Source organism: Sabethes cyaneus, chromosome 3, assembly GCF_943734655.1.
Source record: "Sabethes cyaneus chromosome 3, idSabCyanKW18_F2, whole genome shotgun sequence".
Taxonomy (NCBI): domain Eukaryota; kingdom Metazoa; phylum Arthropoda; class Insecta; order Diptera; family Culicidae; genus Sabethes; species Sabethes cyaneus.
Genome location: NC_071355.1, coordinates 199,713,337 through 199,729,957, shown reverse-complemented (window position 1 = coordinate 199,729,957; position 16,621 = coordinate 199,713,337). Strand labels below are relative to the sequence as shown.

The following is a 16,621-nucleotide window of genomic DNA, read 5'->3' as shown; positions in this document are numbered from 1 at the left end:
GTTTCCGCCCGGAAAGCATACGAACAAGGCCATTCGTCGTCTTTTAAGCAGCTCATAAAAATTCTGCTAACGCATATTTCCCCTTCGGCACCCTGCAACTGCCTCGCAAACACCGAGCTTCTTGCCGCCGTTTGTTGCCTGTGCGCTCAGGGGATTGCGGGGTTTGAGTTATATGGGCTCCTGGCAAAGGGGGAGCAAAAATTTTGTCACACTTCGGTCGTTCTTAGAAGGTACGGTTTTTGAGTTATTTGGGGTTAGGATTCACCGAAGAACACACACATTGTGTGAGTAGAATCGGAAATTAGCACAACAGTAATGAAAGATGATGTAAAAAGTTTCTGCGGTGGAACGAGTTCGTTAAGGACGCTTGTGGAGTGAGTTATTTAGGAACTTAAACAGACATAAATTAAGGGTGAAACATCAATCATTGGCACCGTAATGCCGGAGAAAAAAAAGTTGAGGTAAACCAATTAATGTTTACTTCCCTTTAGGGGCAGATTTTCCCATCATTGCACAGTTACTTGTTGCTGACTTTGCGCTGTGAATAAGAGAAGAGGAAATATAGACAAATTACTGAAGTTCAAGTAATGTGATAAACTTCACTATCTGATAAAGTGCCATTCTTTATGCGTTAATATGAAGGCATATAATTGAAATACGAGAGTCTTGTGCTCAGTTTAAATAATTATTTTGTAATGCAATTGAGTTGAATATTACGATTTTTAGTAAAATGTAGTATTTTGGCTGAAAGCTCCACACAAACGAAATTCGTTGGAGGTGAAAATTGCCCTAAAATAAACAAACAAAATTATGCAATACTTTATCGCAAAACAATCAACGTATTCTCAGGTAACTCACCTCATGAACTGTGGCGAACCCATTCCTTTGTAGACGGTTTTACCACCCAATCTGAGCGTAAACTGTTTCTCCACCGGATCGGGCAAACACTAAAACGAGAAAAAAAGAGACGCGTCACATTAACTAGAACGGAACACCGCACCGGGAAGGAAGCATACAACGTATGCTCCATCAGCAAGCATAAAGCTTACCAACGCAACGGTTCGTTCGCTCGCCTGCTCGTTGGCAGCTTTCTTTGCCTCGGTGAACATTTCGAGCACGCGCTTTGCAACCGGGCTTTTCGCTCCGCCGTCCAATTCGCTCTCGAAAGCTTTCAGTAGCTTGGATAAAAACTCCCGTTTCGCTTCGATGTCCATCGCGTTTTCCCCTTCGCCATCAGCTTCAGGAAAAAGTTTCTTCCGCAAGCTTCGAACCTGGATAATAACAGTCTCAAGCTGAGTAATGTCCGAAAGTAGAGTTTCGTATTTCTTCCAAGAATTTCCACGCTGAGTGGGTGCATTAGTTATCCAGTTTTCACGTGAAAGCTTGCAGCAAGCATTAGTAATTTTATCCATATTTTCTGCAAAGCTGGGAATCACCTCCCGGTCTGAACCAGCCTCATCGGAAAGAATTCTAATAGAAGTATGAAATAACGATGCCATTGTAAGTTGTGCAATTTGTCCAATGGATCTAGTTTCAAAATAGTGAAGCACTTTTTCCGCTTCCTTAGCATCGTCGAACAGTCTTCTTTGCCGCCTAGCCGGAACGGGACGGGCATTCTCCCAAACCGTTTGCCATGTGTTGCCGGGAATCAACATCCGGGAGCTCAGATGTCCCTTGCGGCCAAAGGGATCCCGTTCGTCGGCATCCTCTTCGATCCAATCTCGAGGGCTGTACCAGCGAATGAAATCCTCCAGCTTGCCGGCCGGGTTGGCTGCCTTGAAACTTTCCATATCCGACAGCAGTGAGGCACTCATCATCTGCGTGCACAGCTCACTGCCCGGTCCGAGCTTTAGCATCACCTCGGCGTCGTCCTCGAGTTGATCTTCGGTTTTCGGCACCGGTTCCTGGGTGATTGGAATGTAAAGGGGTTCATCGGAATCGACGAGCAGCATCTTGCCGAGCTTCGACAGGCGTCCCACCGGTTGGTTCCATGCAGCGTGGCGTCGCTTAGAATCTGTAATGTGTGATGTGAGAAAAGGATTTGCAATCAATTGATTGATAATTTATTCTTTACTATAAATTTAGAATATCCAGGATGAAAGCTTTACCGCTTTACGGTATGCACTAGGAAATAGTTCTAGTTGTACGACTTCAATAATGTCGGAAATATTACACTGAGTGACTGTTTCTGACATAGAACTACGTCTTCGGGCAAGAAAAACCTTCCCAAACTTCCTAAAAATGATTAGATTTTAAGCGCTAATAACTCAGTGACTTTCAATTGTCAAGTGTGTCATGCCATATCACGTCTCAATTTTGTCATCTTCGGCACTTTTACTTAGAAAATAAGCTGTTTTACTAGCCCACATCAGTTTGGCCATTGTTAGTGGAGTAAGTGTTAACTTTCGAAAAAAGAATCGTACTTTCAATTTCTGTTTATTACAGAACAGCTAAATTTTAATGGTTCGAAAATGAACTGACCTGCCTACAATCATTTCTTTCTCGAAACTGGCTATTCCAGTAGGGTAACAAGGGGTAAGAAAGCCCGGCGGGGTAAGAGGGACCACATCGATTTCGCCAAGAAATCCTTAAATGTTCTACAAATGCCCCAGTATGCTTTGTTTATTAGACTATCTTAACACTTTCGAGACAACCTGTGGCACTCGGCCGTATCCAACGTCAAAACTAGAATCAAAACAAACTTTTCGTTCGCAGTGTCTTCATGCGATATAATTTCAGTAGCAACAAATTTAAGGTTATTCAGCAAAAAAAGCTATGTATTTTGTCTTTCTCTTACCACTGACTTTAATTGGATAATTCTTGTTCTATGTGTGGCAGAAAAGGTAAATAAAATAGAATGGATTGAGAGATAAAAGCAAAATAATGTAAATTGTAAACTAGGGGTAAGACGGGCCATTTTTCACGGGGTAAAAGGGCCATACGTCATAGTGCTCATAATTGCCTAAAGTTCTTCTGTTTAGTGTCTTAATAGATTTTAAAAATATTGAATGAAAAAACCAACTTTTTACCTTTGTTATACTATATAACAAAGGTTTAGGAATTGGTCGAAAAACACGAAGTTGATCTAAGGCCCGGAGGGCCGAGTCACATATACCAATCGATAGGGTTCGACGAATTGAGCAATGTCTGTGTGTGTGTGTGTGTGTGTGTGTGTATGTGTGTGTGTGTGTGTGTATGTGTGTGTGCGCTGCTTATTTTCTATCGCCTATTTCTCGGAGATGGCTGAACCGATTTGTCTGCTATTACTCTTGTTTGAAAGGTATTATAGTGGAGAATATTGCTATGCTATCTGTTTTGTGGTCCGACTTTTCGTTTAAAAGTTATAAGCAATAATGTGAAAACTACGTGACACGATTTTCTCCGGAACCACACAATCAATTTCAACGATCTTAGTACCAAATGAAAGCTCTTACTATTGCTAAACATTGTGCCAAGTTTTATTGAAAACAAACAAGTGGTTTAAAAGTTAGCCTTAAAAAACCAGTTTTGACAAGGTTCAAATCGCCTGTTTCTCAGAGATGGCCAAACCGATTTATGCGCTATTAGTTTCATTTTGCAGGTAATATAGCCGGATAGATCACTATTGAATGGTTTTTTGATTGGACGTTTAATTTGAAAGTTATGAGCAATCGTATACACCACACCAAAATTAACAATTATTTATAATGATTTTAATCAAGATAATTTACCTAATTTCTATTATTTTTATATCAATCGAGAGGTTTTGACACTACGAATATATATACAAATTTTCATAAGAATTGGTTTTACCGGTCAAAAGATATTAACACTCACGCCAACTTTTGTAACACGGTTACTCGCGCGCACAATAGCCCAAACCAAAGAAAACGTGCGTACTAGACTTTTGACTAGGAAAACTTGGCTTAAAGTTTATCAAACCTTTGGGAGAGTTTCTTGAAATTGAATGCTCTATCGTCTGATAGAATTTAAAATTTGATTAATCCCCCTAAAAGTGAAATAAAAAAATTATTTTTCTTCAGTTTCAATATAACACATTGATATGTTCTGCAAAGTTTTAGAGCTTATTATTACAAGAAATTTTGCTGAAGACAGTAACCTTCTATCTCTTCAGCTAAGCTAGAGAAATCTTATTTATTGTATATGCATTTGTAAAATCAGTTTGTCTATTTTAGCTCTTTTTGTAATTGTTGTATGCCTTTTTTGTGTATTACAAAGCTGTGCAAACAGTAAAAATACACAACTTTGCTGAACATAGTATCCCTCTATGTTTGCTTGTTTAGGAACTGTAGAACTTTGATCATAAAAGATACCCTGATTTTGACTCCGAATTTTTATACATTTACACCGATACATTTTATATATTTTACATTTGCTGATAGTTTTGCTGCATACAGACACCATTTTTCTATATGAAGAAACGAGAGAAAATTCCAGTTGGGTCCAATTGCGGTACACCTTAATGCTGCTAGCTTCGTTTCTGTAATGTCGGTTTATGCTGATCTATTTTCCCAACAATTTAACGTATTAATGCATTGAATAATTATGACATTTTGCTCATAACAAGTTTATTGAAAAATATACGTTAGTTTTAACAGCGATTCGTAACTTTATAACAATATGGCATTCAAAAACCTACACGTGTTGTACAAAATGCAACAGCGTGAGTAACCGAAGGTTAATAAAAATTGATGAAATTTATTCAAGAAAACTTTATTGATGTCAATCAAAAAGAATGGCATTACAGAAATTTATGCGTAGTTCAAAAACCTATGAACTAGACTTTTACTACGCAATGTATATGTTAAAGAATAATATTTCCTCTTACAACTTTCTTTTACTTGCACTTACTCAAATTAGTAACAACCAACTTACCCTTACTCAGTAATTTCATAAAAAAAGGATCTATCAAAATTTATAGGTGCTGCTATTTTGTTAAAATTTTGTAAACGTTAACCAATAGATGAATTAGGTTCCGAAGACGTGTCGGTTTCTATCTCAAAGAGCAATAAAACCGTATAACAAAGGTTCCTTTCACCACTAGGTGGATTAAATCAGGTTTTTCCTGTTGAATTTGACTAACTTTTTCATTATTCTGACAGATACGCATTTCGTTTACGACTTGCAGGCTTCATGAGTGTCTTTTTCGAAATAGAGTACACCTGTAATAAAAATTATTCCTGAATCTGAGATCATCCTGTCTAACACAGAGCCTCCCACGTCAAAAGAAGCCAACAAGTGCCATTCGAATAACAAAATCAATGTAAATTTGGATCTAACGGAATCAAAATTCGATGATCCCAAGTCACTTAACGGCTCATTTAATGTGTTGCCTTCTTTGCCTTCACCTAAAGTGAAGCGTATTCAAAGAGTAAAAGTCCGGCTGACAAATCAACAAAATAACGCCAAGAAAAGAGTAAATAAAAACCAGTGGAGTAAAATAACGTCTACTCTTATTTTTAAAATTGAACTAGTAGCAAAATTCCTTCTTTTAGCAGGTCTCTAAATTAAACTACTCCTTCTTTTAGCATGTACCTAAAACCCCTTAAGAACTTGTTCTTACTTAGTTAATAGTATTAAAATTGTGTTTACAACTCAAAGAAACCTTCAAATCTGCCACAATCCGCCTTACTCCGCCATGGTCGGTCTTACCCCTTTGGTGGTCCTTCTTACCCCACCTGGTTGTGAACGAGTAATTTTTAGACGTTTCGAAAATTGATGAAAAATCACGGAAAACTAGACTAATTAATTCTTTATATAATTTTTAATGGTAGATAAATGAATGCTTTTCCAAGTGTGGAACAATAAAAGGTGAATTTTCGTACACATTTTATGCTAGCAATTTATTCGCTTAAGGGGGCCGTCTTACCCTGTCTTCTCCTACTAGCTCCTACTACTAGACGATGGGTTTTATAAATCTGTTATTGCATTTCCTAAGCATGGACGACATCACTGTATATGGTCTAACTACGTAGGTATTCTCACTACTATTTTATTTTCAGGATTTTTAGGGAACTTCTTCAGAAGGACGTTAATAACAATGAAAGACTTTTTCGTGTCTCTTCTCTTCCGTTTATCACGGCAACGCAAATACACTAACACATCTGCTATGTTATAATTGGTTGGTGACATGTCTTAGCTGACTTAGCTAACAAGTAAGTGTTAAGAAGATTTTCACCATAATAATTGGAAGAAAGTGGCACCAAAGAGAGTCCCTCAGTATCTTCAGACTTCAGGCTTGGTTGAAAGTTTTCGTTAAATCAATAAACCTGCTTTGTGCTGAAACTCTCTCAGTATTGCTTAGGTCTCTTTGAAACATTACCGGACATTTGAATGTTCTAAAAAATTTTTTGATAGAGCTCAAGTTTGGAATTGAATGGAACAAAAGGCGCGGGAGCAAGATTGTGAATTGGACATTCGCCGAGTTTAGCTCTAGTGAAGATAATCATTTTCTGTAATATAAAATAGCCCGCCTACCAAAAATATGGTAAACTACTAACCACTTTTAGCATTTGTGTTTTAAAAGGGCACAAAAACTCATAACTTTCCCATAACCAACAATCCCAATAATGGACAATAGATAGTTTTGATTGTTTAGAAAGCATACAATATTACCTAGGGGAACTGTGGGTAAAATGAACAGGGGGGGTAAAATGAACAGGCAGCCAAATTCCCAGTAAACTGATTAAAATCTGTTCCAGATCAATAGGTATCTTCTCCTAGAAGTATTTCAAGCTGTTTGAGATAATATGTGGTGATCATAAGCTTTCCAATGTGAAAAAAATGGAAAAAGTAAAAAATATTTGCAGAAATCTGACGCTGATGGTAATTTCCACTATTAGTAAATAAGCTATTTTGGCGAAACAACTTAAATTTCGATCATTCGATTTCGATAAATTGGTATCATTCAGTGTTGTTTGCTTATCACTATCCTACGGATCTGGCGAAAATTCCAAATATTTTTATCAACTATTTGTTTATAATAAACACTTGAAAACAATTGGTGCTTTGGGGGTAAAATGAACACGTCACTATGGGGGCAAAATGAACAGTGTGTATCATGATGTTTTACTTTCCATTTATCAGCAGCTACGAAATAATTATAATTCAAGCAACAAAAATGATAGAGCCTCTCGATAAATAACGGAAAATGACGGAGTGCTGGAAAATCCTGCGAGCTAAAAGTCAAGCATTGTATGAATGTGGCGAAGATACATTATGTTAACTTTGTGGAGTCCCATTTTAATTCCAACAGCCCTGTTGAATACCTACGGCTTATGTAGAACAATGATAATGTAAAATAATGTTTAATTTATCCAAACTGCATGTTAACTTTAGTTTTCTATGACATGTTCATTTTGCCCTCACTGCATGTTCATTTTACCCACATGAAAAAAATCAGGCTCGAATGTGACGCTTTCGAAAAAAAGGAATTTTTCATGACAAACAGTCCTTTTTTAAACATCTTTATATATTGCTACGTGGAATATGAATCCAGCTTTCAATTCATATAGTGCGATCAGCATTTGGTTGGTTCCTGGGGGAGAAAATGGCGAAATTGCTAAGGGTGTTCATTTTCCCCCCAGTTCCCCTATAACCAACAATTTTGCTTTATAATTGCTTATTAAGCGCTTGATTCCTGAATATTGGCTCTATAACGGTTGAATAATCTACTGTTCAAATAAAATGTTTGTTGGGTAGTTTCATGCATTTTATTTTTTTACATTCTATTGGAAAAACCCGAATTAATCCACCTAGCGGCGTGACCTAGCCTTTCTACTGCCACAATAATCATTATTTAATTTCTCAGGAACATCTATGTATAATTAACTTGACTATATTTTTAAATATCCGTTCCGTATTCCTGAAAATCCTTATTTGCAAGTAAAATTACCAACGTATTGCGTAGAATAATTAAATTTTCTTTCCTTGGGTGCGTAAATACTTGTAATACCTTATTTAGTTTTATAATCGGTCGGCCTTAACTTTCGGGCTTCAGAGCCACATACGAAACTTGTTTTGAATTGACAATATGAAATATGTGGTTATAACAGATTTTTTGATAATTAATTAATACCATGCGTTCAAAAGTGAGCATCTTTGAAAAACAAGAGTTCAGAAAAATTATTACATACATACATACATATATACATATATACATACATACATACATACATACATACATACATACATACAAACATACATACATACATACATACATACATACACACATACATACATACATACACACATACATACATACATACATACATACATACATACATACATACATACATACATACATACATACATACACACATACATCACACACATTGACTACAATCAACATTTGTTTTGATTTCACGCGTTTTAACGGTTTAATATACGGTGCTTAAGTGTTAAAGTTTAAATAACTTTTGAATGAACCGTCCGATTTTTAATAACTCGGTTTCGTTTGATAGATCTCAGCAGTAATTTTCAAATAATAATAAAATGTGTGATGTTTTTCATTGAATTAATGTTTATATGTTTCAAAAATTTGTTTTAAATACTATTTTTTCACATTTCTTTATGTAACTTTCAAACTACAAGCCCAATCGTCATGAAATTTGGAAGTTAAGGGTTTGCAAGGCTCCTCTTTCATATGCAATCAATTTTGTTCAAATCGGTTAAGGGACCTATGAGATAATGAAGTCCCATATTTTTCATATTTTTATACATAACTTTTGAACTAAAAGTCCGATCGGTATGAAATTCAATAGCGACCAATGGGACACCTAGACCTTTCATTTGACACTAAGAACATTAAAATCGGTCCAGCCATCTCCGAGAAAAGTGAGTGAGATTAAAAGCGTCACATACACACACACACACACATACACACACACACACATACATACACACACACAGAAAATGCTCAGTTTTCGAAACTTAGTCGAATGGTATATGACATTCGGCCCGCAGGACCTTCTTTCCATTTCCGGTTTTCCAAGTGATTTCTATACCTTTATACTATATATTTATATAGTAGAAAGGCAAAAAGATACAATTAAAATCGGATTGGCATAATGGTGGGTAGAATGAATGCAATCGAGAGATCATTCACTGTGATGTGTGTTGTTCCATGATCGGAAGCCGCCACAGTCAATGGAAGACTTATGCTTTTTGCGACGATATTCGACACCGGGTCGACAACACGCGCAGGCTTGACGTGTTGGACATTTGTGGAAAAGCAACTGACGTTATTGAATTTAGTGAAATGGTTGCTAAGAAATTGAACGAATTCGCATAGATGTTGACATTGTGCGGAACAGATAGCATTGATGGAGGTAGATTGGCATTGGTTAATAAAATATGTTTTAAAACTGCAGTTCTTGAGTTCAGCTCTACATGGGGAACACGGGAGCGAAACTTTTTTGCTTGAATAAAGGCATCTTTTACTGGCTTGTATATGCATGTAAGCTTTCCAAAAATCGTAGCGCGTTGGTTCAATATCGTTTATATCGATTTTGCAATCCCAGAAACAGATATTACCAGTTCACTTTTACTGGAAATATCCGTTTCTTTGCAGTTGAAAACAAAACACCACGCGTCTCCATTGCATACTTGTAGCTTTATTTTCTTAAAAATTGTCTCAAAACTTGCTTTCAAAAATTTGCATTTTTCTCTCGATTTGTACAATTTTATCTCAAAAATTCTACCCCCACTCGTGTTCTCCAGATTTTTTACTTAAGAATCTCTCATTACCACGAAGTGTTCTGTGCCTATTCGAAGATACAGCGTTTTGAAGCAGGCTCATAGCATGATTTCATAAACTTTTCTGCACTTTTAAGGAGTACAATTAAAAATTAAATGAACAAATAATTATTTAAATTATATACAGGATGCGTTTGGACGTGTTCAATAAAAAATGTGTTAATCACAGATGTGTCTGTAAACTTTTCGTTAAAAGTGTATTCAAATGTCAACACAGCTTGCAAGTTTATTTTAAAGAAGCTTAAGTGACGCGGAATAAGCGAAAGATGCTTCTTTTGTACCATCAAACGATACAAGGAAACCAGTTATTGGAAAATATTCCCCAAACCTGGCCGTGTAAACGCATTGTAAAGACACCGGAAGCCGTCAAACGAGTAAGAGAGCGAATTTGACGGAAACCAGATCAGTCTGGACCAGGAAATCAAAATATCATTGATAACACCCAGAAATAAACGACGAAAACGAAGAGTGATAAATCAGGTATCCTCTGTCTATAAAACAAACAAACGTAGCAACCAGAATGAATCACAGCAAAATAAAGGGACAAATAAATGTTGCCTCACGGGTATGAGCAGGATAACTTTCGGTGAGAATATTTTTTGATATCAACTCGCTCTCAGAAGCGCTTGGTTTGGTGTTACAGATACACTCGAAACTCGTTTTACGTTCACTATTGGGGGGACGTAAAAAAGAGGACGTCTATTCAAATTTTGTACAAAAGAGGGCGTAAAACAAAATAACGTAAAATTAATGGACGTAAAAAGAGATTCTAGTGTATACAATGAAATATGCGTTTGTCGCAAGTCTGCTGGTTAAAAACAATACTATATCACTAACTTGAACAAAAGGGTTACAAAGCAAAAAACAATTTTAGAAAAAGACTACTTGCTTTGACCCAAAGTCTGGCGTACAATGCTTATCACTGGTAAGTTATCAACGTTACCTTGATAACTACCAGACACTGCCGCTGTTGACAAAGTGTGACATAATTAGGTTAGCTTTTGTTGCGTACAATACACCGTTAAGGGGACATAAAAATCACATCTTGGTTTTTCAGGAGCGGCGTTTTATTCCGTCGAGGTTGTTCCACGCCGCACTGAGACGCTTATGTGTATGATCGTTTTTAGGTCACTTCCCGTGGTCGGATCATTACAAAATTAGTATCAAAATAAGCGGTAAAGACTGCAGAATCAATATGTGAAATAAAAACAAATGAGTTTTTCAAAAATTTTAGTGCTTTATGTCCCCTTAAAAGTAGACACGGCGTTACCGAGGGAACTGATACATGATTTTAATGTGCAAGTATTGTTAATTATATTTCATATGTCAATCATTCAAACTGAAACTCAAATCTGGGTCAAACTGGGTTTAACTGAAAAGCAGAAGAGGTAAAGGTAAAGGTAGCGCATAGTACCAAATTTCAGATTTTGAAAAGTTTTTTACATTGTGATAATTTTTATACAAAATTGTAATGCAAAAACGGTAAAAGCATAGTATAGTACATGTTAGAATTGTTTTGACACGGTTTGTTACAGAATGCTAGCACCGTTTAAAGAAGTGACCGTTAATGGTCAACTGGATAGAGCCACTAGACGAAGAACGAAAATTTTCTGTAAGTGTAAATGTTATATTAACCAAACAATTTTTGTAAATGCAATTTTTATAGAATCCTTGAAAAAGATTTAATACAAATCGAAACGTCGGAAGTAGAAGAAAAATGTTCGTTTTTATGAGTAATTTGACTGCAAAGCCGAAAAGCAAAACTCTGAAAAGCAGAAGCGGCAGTTGCTCAAGCACGGTGATTGTTAAATTCTGTTTTCAGACGTAAAAATGTTACTGGTACAGGATCACTACAGCGAACAAAATGATAGGATATATGCAGCACATCTTTTTGATATTCCTCGGGATAAACTGGCTGTTCAAAAGTTGTAGAATGTTTCCAGGGTGGAATGTATGAGGATGTTTCTCTGTAAATGCGAAGGTTCCATTGCTGTTCATTGAATCTGGTGTCAAAATCATCACTAAATAGTACATCGATAGTCTTGTTTGAATGGTAGTCTAGTTTCTAGTTTAAAGTTTTTGTCCCCCCGCCCTTCAAAATTGGCTCTAAAAATCGAGGGGCAAAAAAAATTTGTTAAACTTGAGTAAAAAACCCGAATTAATCCACCTAGCGGCGTGACCTAGCCTTTCTACTGCCATAATAATCATTATTTAATTTCTCAGGAACATCTATAATTAACTTGACTATATTTTTAAATATCCGTTCCGTATTCCTGAAAATCCTTATTTGCCAGTAAAATTCACAACGTATTGCGTAGAATAATTATATTTTCTTTTCTTGGGTGCGTAAATACTTGTAAGCGTCATTTATGTTATTTGATGAACACCTTATTTAGTTTTATAATCGGTCGGCTTTAACTTTTGGGTTTCAGAGCCACATACGAAACTTGTTTTGAACTGACAATATGAAATATATGTTCATAGCAGATTGTTTGATATTTTTTTTTGAGTGGCTTTAGCCCAAAGAGTAGATTTTTTTTTTGATATTAATACCATGCGTTCAAAAGTTAGCATCTTTGAAAAACAAGAGTTCAGAAAAATTATTATATACTTCACTTTTGAAGAAAAAGGATTTCGAAACAAAATGATTAATCTCAAAATTTTACTATTAGTTTGCTTGGCTTCAATTGTGCAATATATCTGAATCAGAAAAAAATAACTAAATAGAGCATTAGATATGAAAAAGAGAAATTGAATTTTTTCTTAGCTGGCGCTCCTTCAGATAATTATTTTTGCATGGAAATCAAAACTTGAGCTTCTTTTGAATGTACTTTCTTGAAAAGATAGTCATTAGCTTGATCGCATCGTTTTTACAATGTTAGAGGGTTAGGAAAACAAGATGAGGTCGAAAAATAGTGCAAAAACTGAGCCATAAACATGCTTGAGAATGAGAAATATGATCGATATGATTTCCAGTGCTTGTCATTTTTGATTTATTTATTAAAACATGATACATGACATAAGACATCTGTCCTTTAAAATGTCACTAACGAAAACAAATCTTACAAAGTTACTACCGTGCAACGTTTACTTCCTATTTTTCATATAACATTTCTAAGCTCTAGTATCTATGGATTGAAAAGAGCATATATTGATGCGCAAAATTTGTTTGAAATTTGTATAAATTTATTTGGAAAAATCAACTCACTAGTATTTTGATCCTATACACCACTATACTTATATACTTAAATTAACTGCTTTTCTCCGCTTTTTGCTTTTCTTGTACAATTGTGAGTAACAGCAAGTGAAGAAAATGACAATTGAAATCTAAAATCAAAGAAAAGAAAAAACTTTGCAATTGAATCCCGCTATTTAACATTTATTTGCGACAGATACGTAGTTCGCCTACGACGTGCAGGCTTCATAAGTGTCTTATTTCAAAGCGTATACGTATCTGTCGCGAATAAATATTAAATACTGGAATTTAGTCGGTAAAAGTTTTTTTCTTTTCTTTTATTTCAGAGTTCGTATTCCACTAAGAGGCTTCAAAAACTTCTGACTATTGACATGTTTCTCACTTTTCTTGAATTTCATTGCAAATTGTCATCACATACACATACATACATACATACATACATTTATACATACATACATACATACATACATACATACATACATACATACATACATACATACATACATACATACATACATACATACATACATACATACATACATACATACATACATACATACATACATCGTACACGTTGAATACAATCAACATTTGATTGATACGTTTTGATTTCACACGTTTTAACGGTTTAATATACGGTGCTCAAGTGTTAAAGTTTGAATAACTTTTGAATGAACCGTCCGATTTTAAATAACTCGGTTTCGTTTGATAGATCTCAGCAGTAATTTTCAAATAATAATAAAATGTGTGATGTTTTTCATTGATTTAATTCTTAAATGTTACAAAAATATGTTTTAAATACTATTTTTTCACATTTCTTTATGTAACTTTCAAACTACAAGTCCAATCATCATGAAATTTGGAAGTTAAGGGTTTGTAAGGCTCCTCTTTCATATGCAATCAATTTTGTTCAAATCGGTTAAGGGATCTATGAGATAATGAAGTCCCATATTTTTCGTATTTTTATACATAACTTTTGAACTAAAAGTCCGATCAGTATGAAATTCAATAGCGACCAATGGGACACCTAGACCTTTCATTTGACACTAAGAACATTAAAATCGGTCCAGCCATCTCCGAGAAAAGTGAGTGAGATTAAAAGCGTTACATACACACACACACACACACACACACACACACACACACACACACACACACACACACACACACACACACACACACACACACACACACACACACACACACACACACACACACACACACACACACACACACACACACACACACACACACACACACACACACACACACACACACACACACACACACACACACACACACACACACACACACACACACACACACACACACACACATACATACACACACACAGAAAATGCTCAGTTTTCGAAACTGAGTCGAATGGTATATAACATTCGGCCCGCAGGACCTTCTTTCCATTTTCGGTTTTCCAAGTGATTTCTATACCTTTATACTATATATTTATATAGTAGAAAGGCAAAATGTTTGTATAAAACCTATTATTTGTGGGTTCTACAGCCTAAAGAATTCGAAAAAAGAGTTTACGAAGTGTTAACGCTTCTAGCACGAAACAAAAGTGAAAGTATAAATAATGTAAGTTTTTTTTTGATTTTGACTCTATTTTGGAAGGTTCTCGCATGTAAAATAATAACGTAGGTATATAAGAAAAACAAGAATAGATTCGGGTTTCACGATTAAACTTCAAGTAAAAATTCCAAAAAATCTAAATTTGTCTTGCGTGATTAAAAAAATCTCTGTTTTTTTCGCCACCACCCCCCCCCCCCCCTTTCAGTTGCCCAGCATCCGAAGGACAAAAACTTTAAAAAATATTTGTAATGGCCTTAAAAAATTTCTTTGTTTTTCTTTCCCCCCCCCTAAGTTGTCTAGCATTGGAAGGACAAAAACTTTAAAAAATATTTGTAATGGCCTAACATAAATTAACAATAACTTGAGAACGGCTGGGCGTAAGAAAAAAGCTTATATGACATATTTTGTTCAAAATTATACGTAGATTTTGATTTTGTTTGAGTTTTATTGAAAGAAAGTAAAATTTGGGTATTTTCGAAAAATCTGTCAAATTTTAAAGATTTTTTTTTAATTCGAAGGAATGGCCGTATCGGTATACTTCACCAGACTTTAGAGCATAATTTAGGCTATATGTTAAATATTGACCTCATTTTTAAATATGCCCTTTCGAAAAGTTACGCTTGACGAAAAAATTAAGTTTCACAGAAAATGAATCCTTACGTGGTATCCAACACATCAGCAAAATTTCATTTCAATTAAAAATAGTCGAAACAAAAATGGCTCTTTTTCCAGCGTTTTAAGCATGAAGTGCTCTGAAACATTTCAATCGTAATTTTCTTCTCTTACTGTTACCCGCAATCGGAAATGTTTGTGGCACTTTGGTTTTTGAATTATTGATTTACTATATATATTCATTCTGGAGTCTAGTAAGAAAAATACAATAGTTGCTCGCAGTCAATTGAGGTTTAAAAGTATGGCTAACTGAATTATAGATACATATTCAGATACTAAGAAATAAAAAAAAAAGATCTAGTATAAAGGTCAGGTCACGCCGCTAGATGGATTGATTCGGGTTTTTGTCTTTTTCTTCGTGAATTTTTGTATAGAAATCAATAACGTATATATTAAAAGCAAGAATAGATTTGGTTTTCACGTTTAAATTTTAAAGTGAAAATGCTAAAAACCCTTTTTTTGCTCGATTAAAAGATTCTCGTTGTTTTTTCGCCCCCTTCCCCCTTCAGTGACTCAACATGGGAAGGACAAAAACTTTATAAAATATTTGTAATGGCCTTATTGCGAATTAAAAATGTAAAAAATGTATTTTAAGGACGTTCTATGCGAAGTGTGCAAGTCCCTTGAATCGACCTTCACGGATTTGAACCAAATTTTATCATATTGTTCGCTTTAAGTCAAATAGTAAAAATTCTAAAAATGCACTTAGTTCACTACAACTTTTTTTTTTGACGTCAAATTGATCAAATGAGTAGTTATCAAAATTTAATTTAAAAAAAATCTCATTTATAAATATCTTAACTTAAGGCATTGCAAATTATTTTAAAAGTTTTTGTTTACATCCCCCCTCCCACCGGCCTTCAAATTAGCTTGAAAAACCGGGGGACAAAAAATAAGTGGTATAGAAGTAAAAAAAAAATTTTTAAATCAGCCCAAAGATTTCCAAAAATGAGTGTACGGAATGTTAACGCTTCTAGCACGAAACAGAAATTATCGTTATTCGTCTACCGACTCTATTCAGTTGAAGAAATGTCGAAAGTAAAAGAAAAACGGTCGTTTTTATCAGAAACTTGACTGCAAAGCCAAAAAACATTACTCTGAAAGAATACTTAATCGAAAGCTACAATATCAAATTTTCAAAAACAAGCAATGATAAAACTTTTCAAAAAAGATTGAACAATAGTACCAATGAAGTACTATAGTGTTCCATACTTTACAAATATTTTTATCATTCTTTGTTTTTGAGAAATCGCTAGTGTCCGGGCATAGAGGTTGTCGGGCCATACAGAACTTCCCCCATGTCATTTTTTTCAATCAATGAGCACAATAATGTTATTGTAATTTTGAAATTTGAAATACAAACAAATGTATGACTGACCGAATAGTAGAATCAGAAAATATTCATAT

The 16,621-nt window shown here is 35.1% G+C and overlaps 1 protein-coding gene across 2 annotated transcripts in view; it reads right to left on the bottom strand.

Moving 5' to 3' along the window:
• Nucleotides 1–650: 650 nt before the first annotated feature.
• LOC128741926 (rab3 GTPase-activating protein catalytic subunit) overlaps nt 651–16,621 on the bottom strand; it is a 399,345-nt gene continuing 383,374 nt past the window's right edge. The window contains exons 3-5 of one of the 2 annotated variants that reach the window (XM_053838051.1): nt 1,017–2,014; nt 859–947; nt 651–789 (exon numbers count right to left, since the gene is read on the bottom strand). In XM_053838051.1, coding sequence (XP_053694026.1) covers nt 723–789; nt 859–947; nt 1,017–2,014 — 1,154 coding nt within the window. In that variant the 3' untranslated portion in view covers nt 651–722. The remainder of the gene's footprint in view (nt 790–858; nt 948–1,016; nt 2,015–16,621) is intronic. The other variant, XM_053838052.1, reaches the window with a different exon arrangement.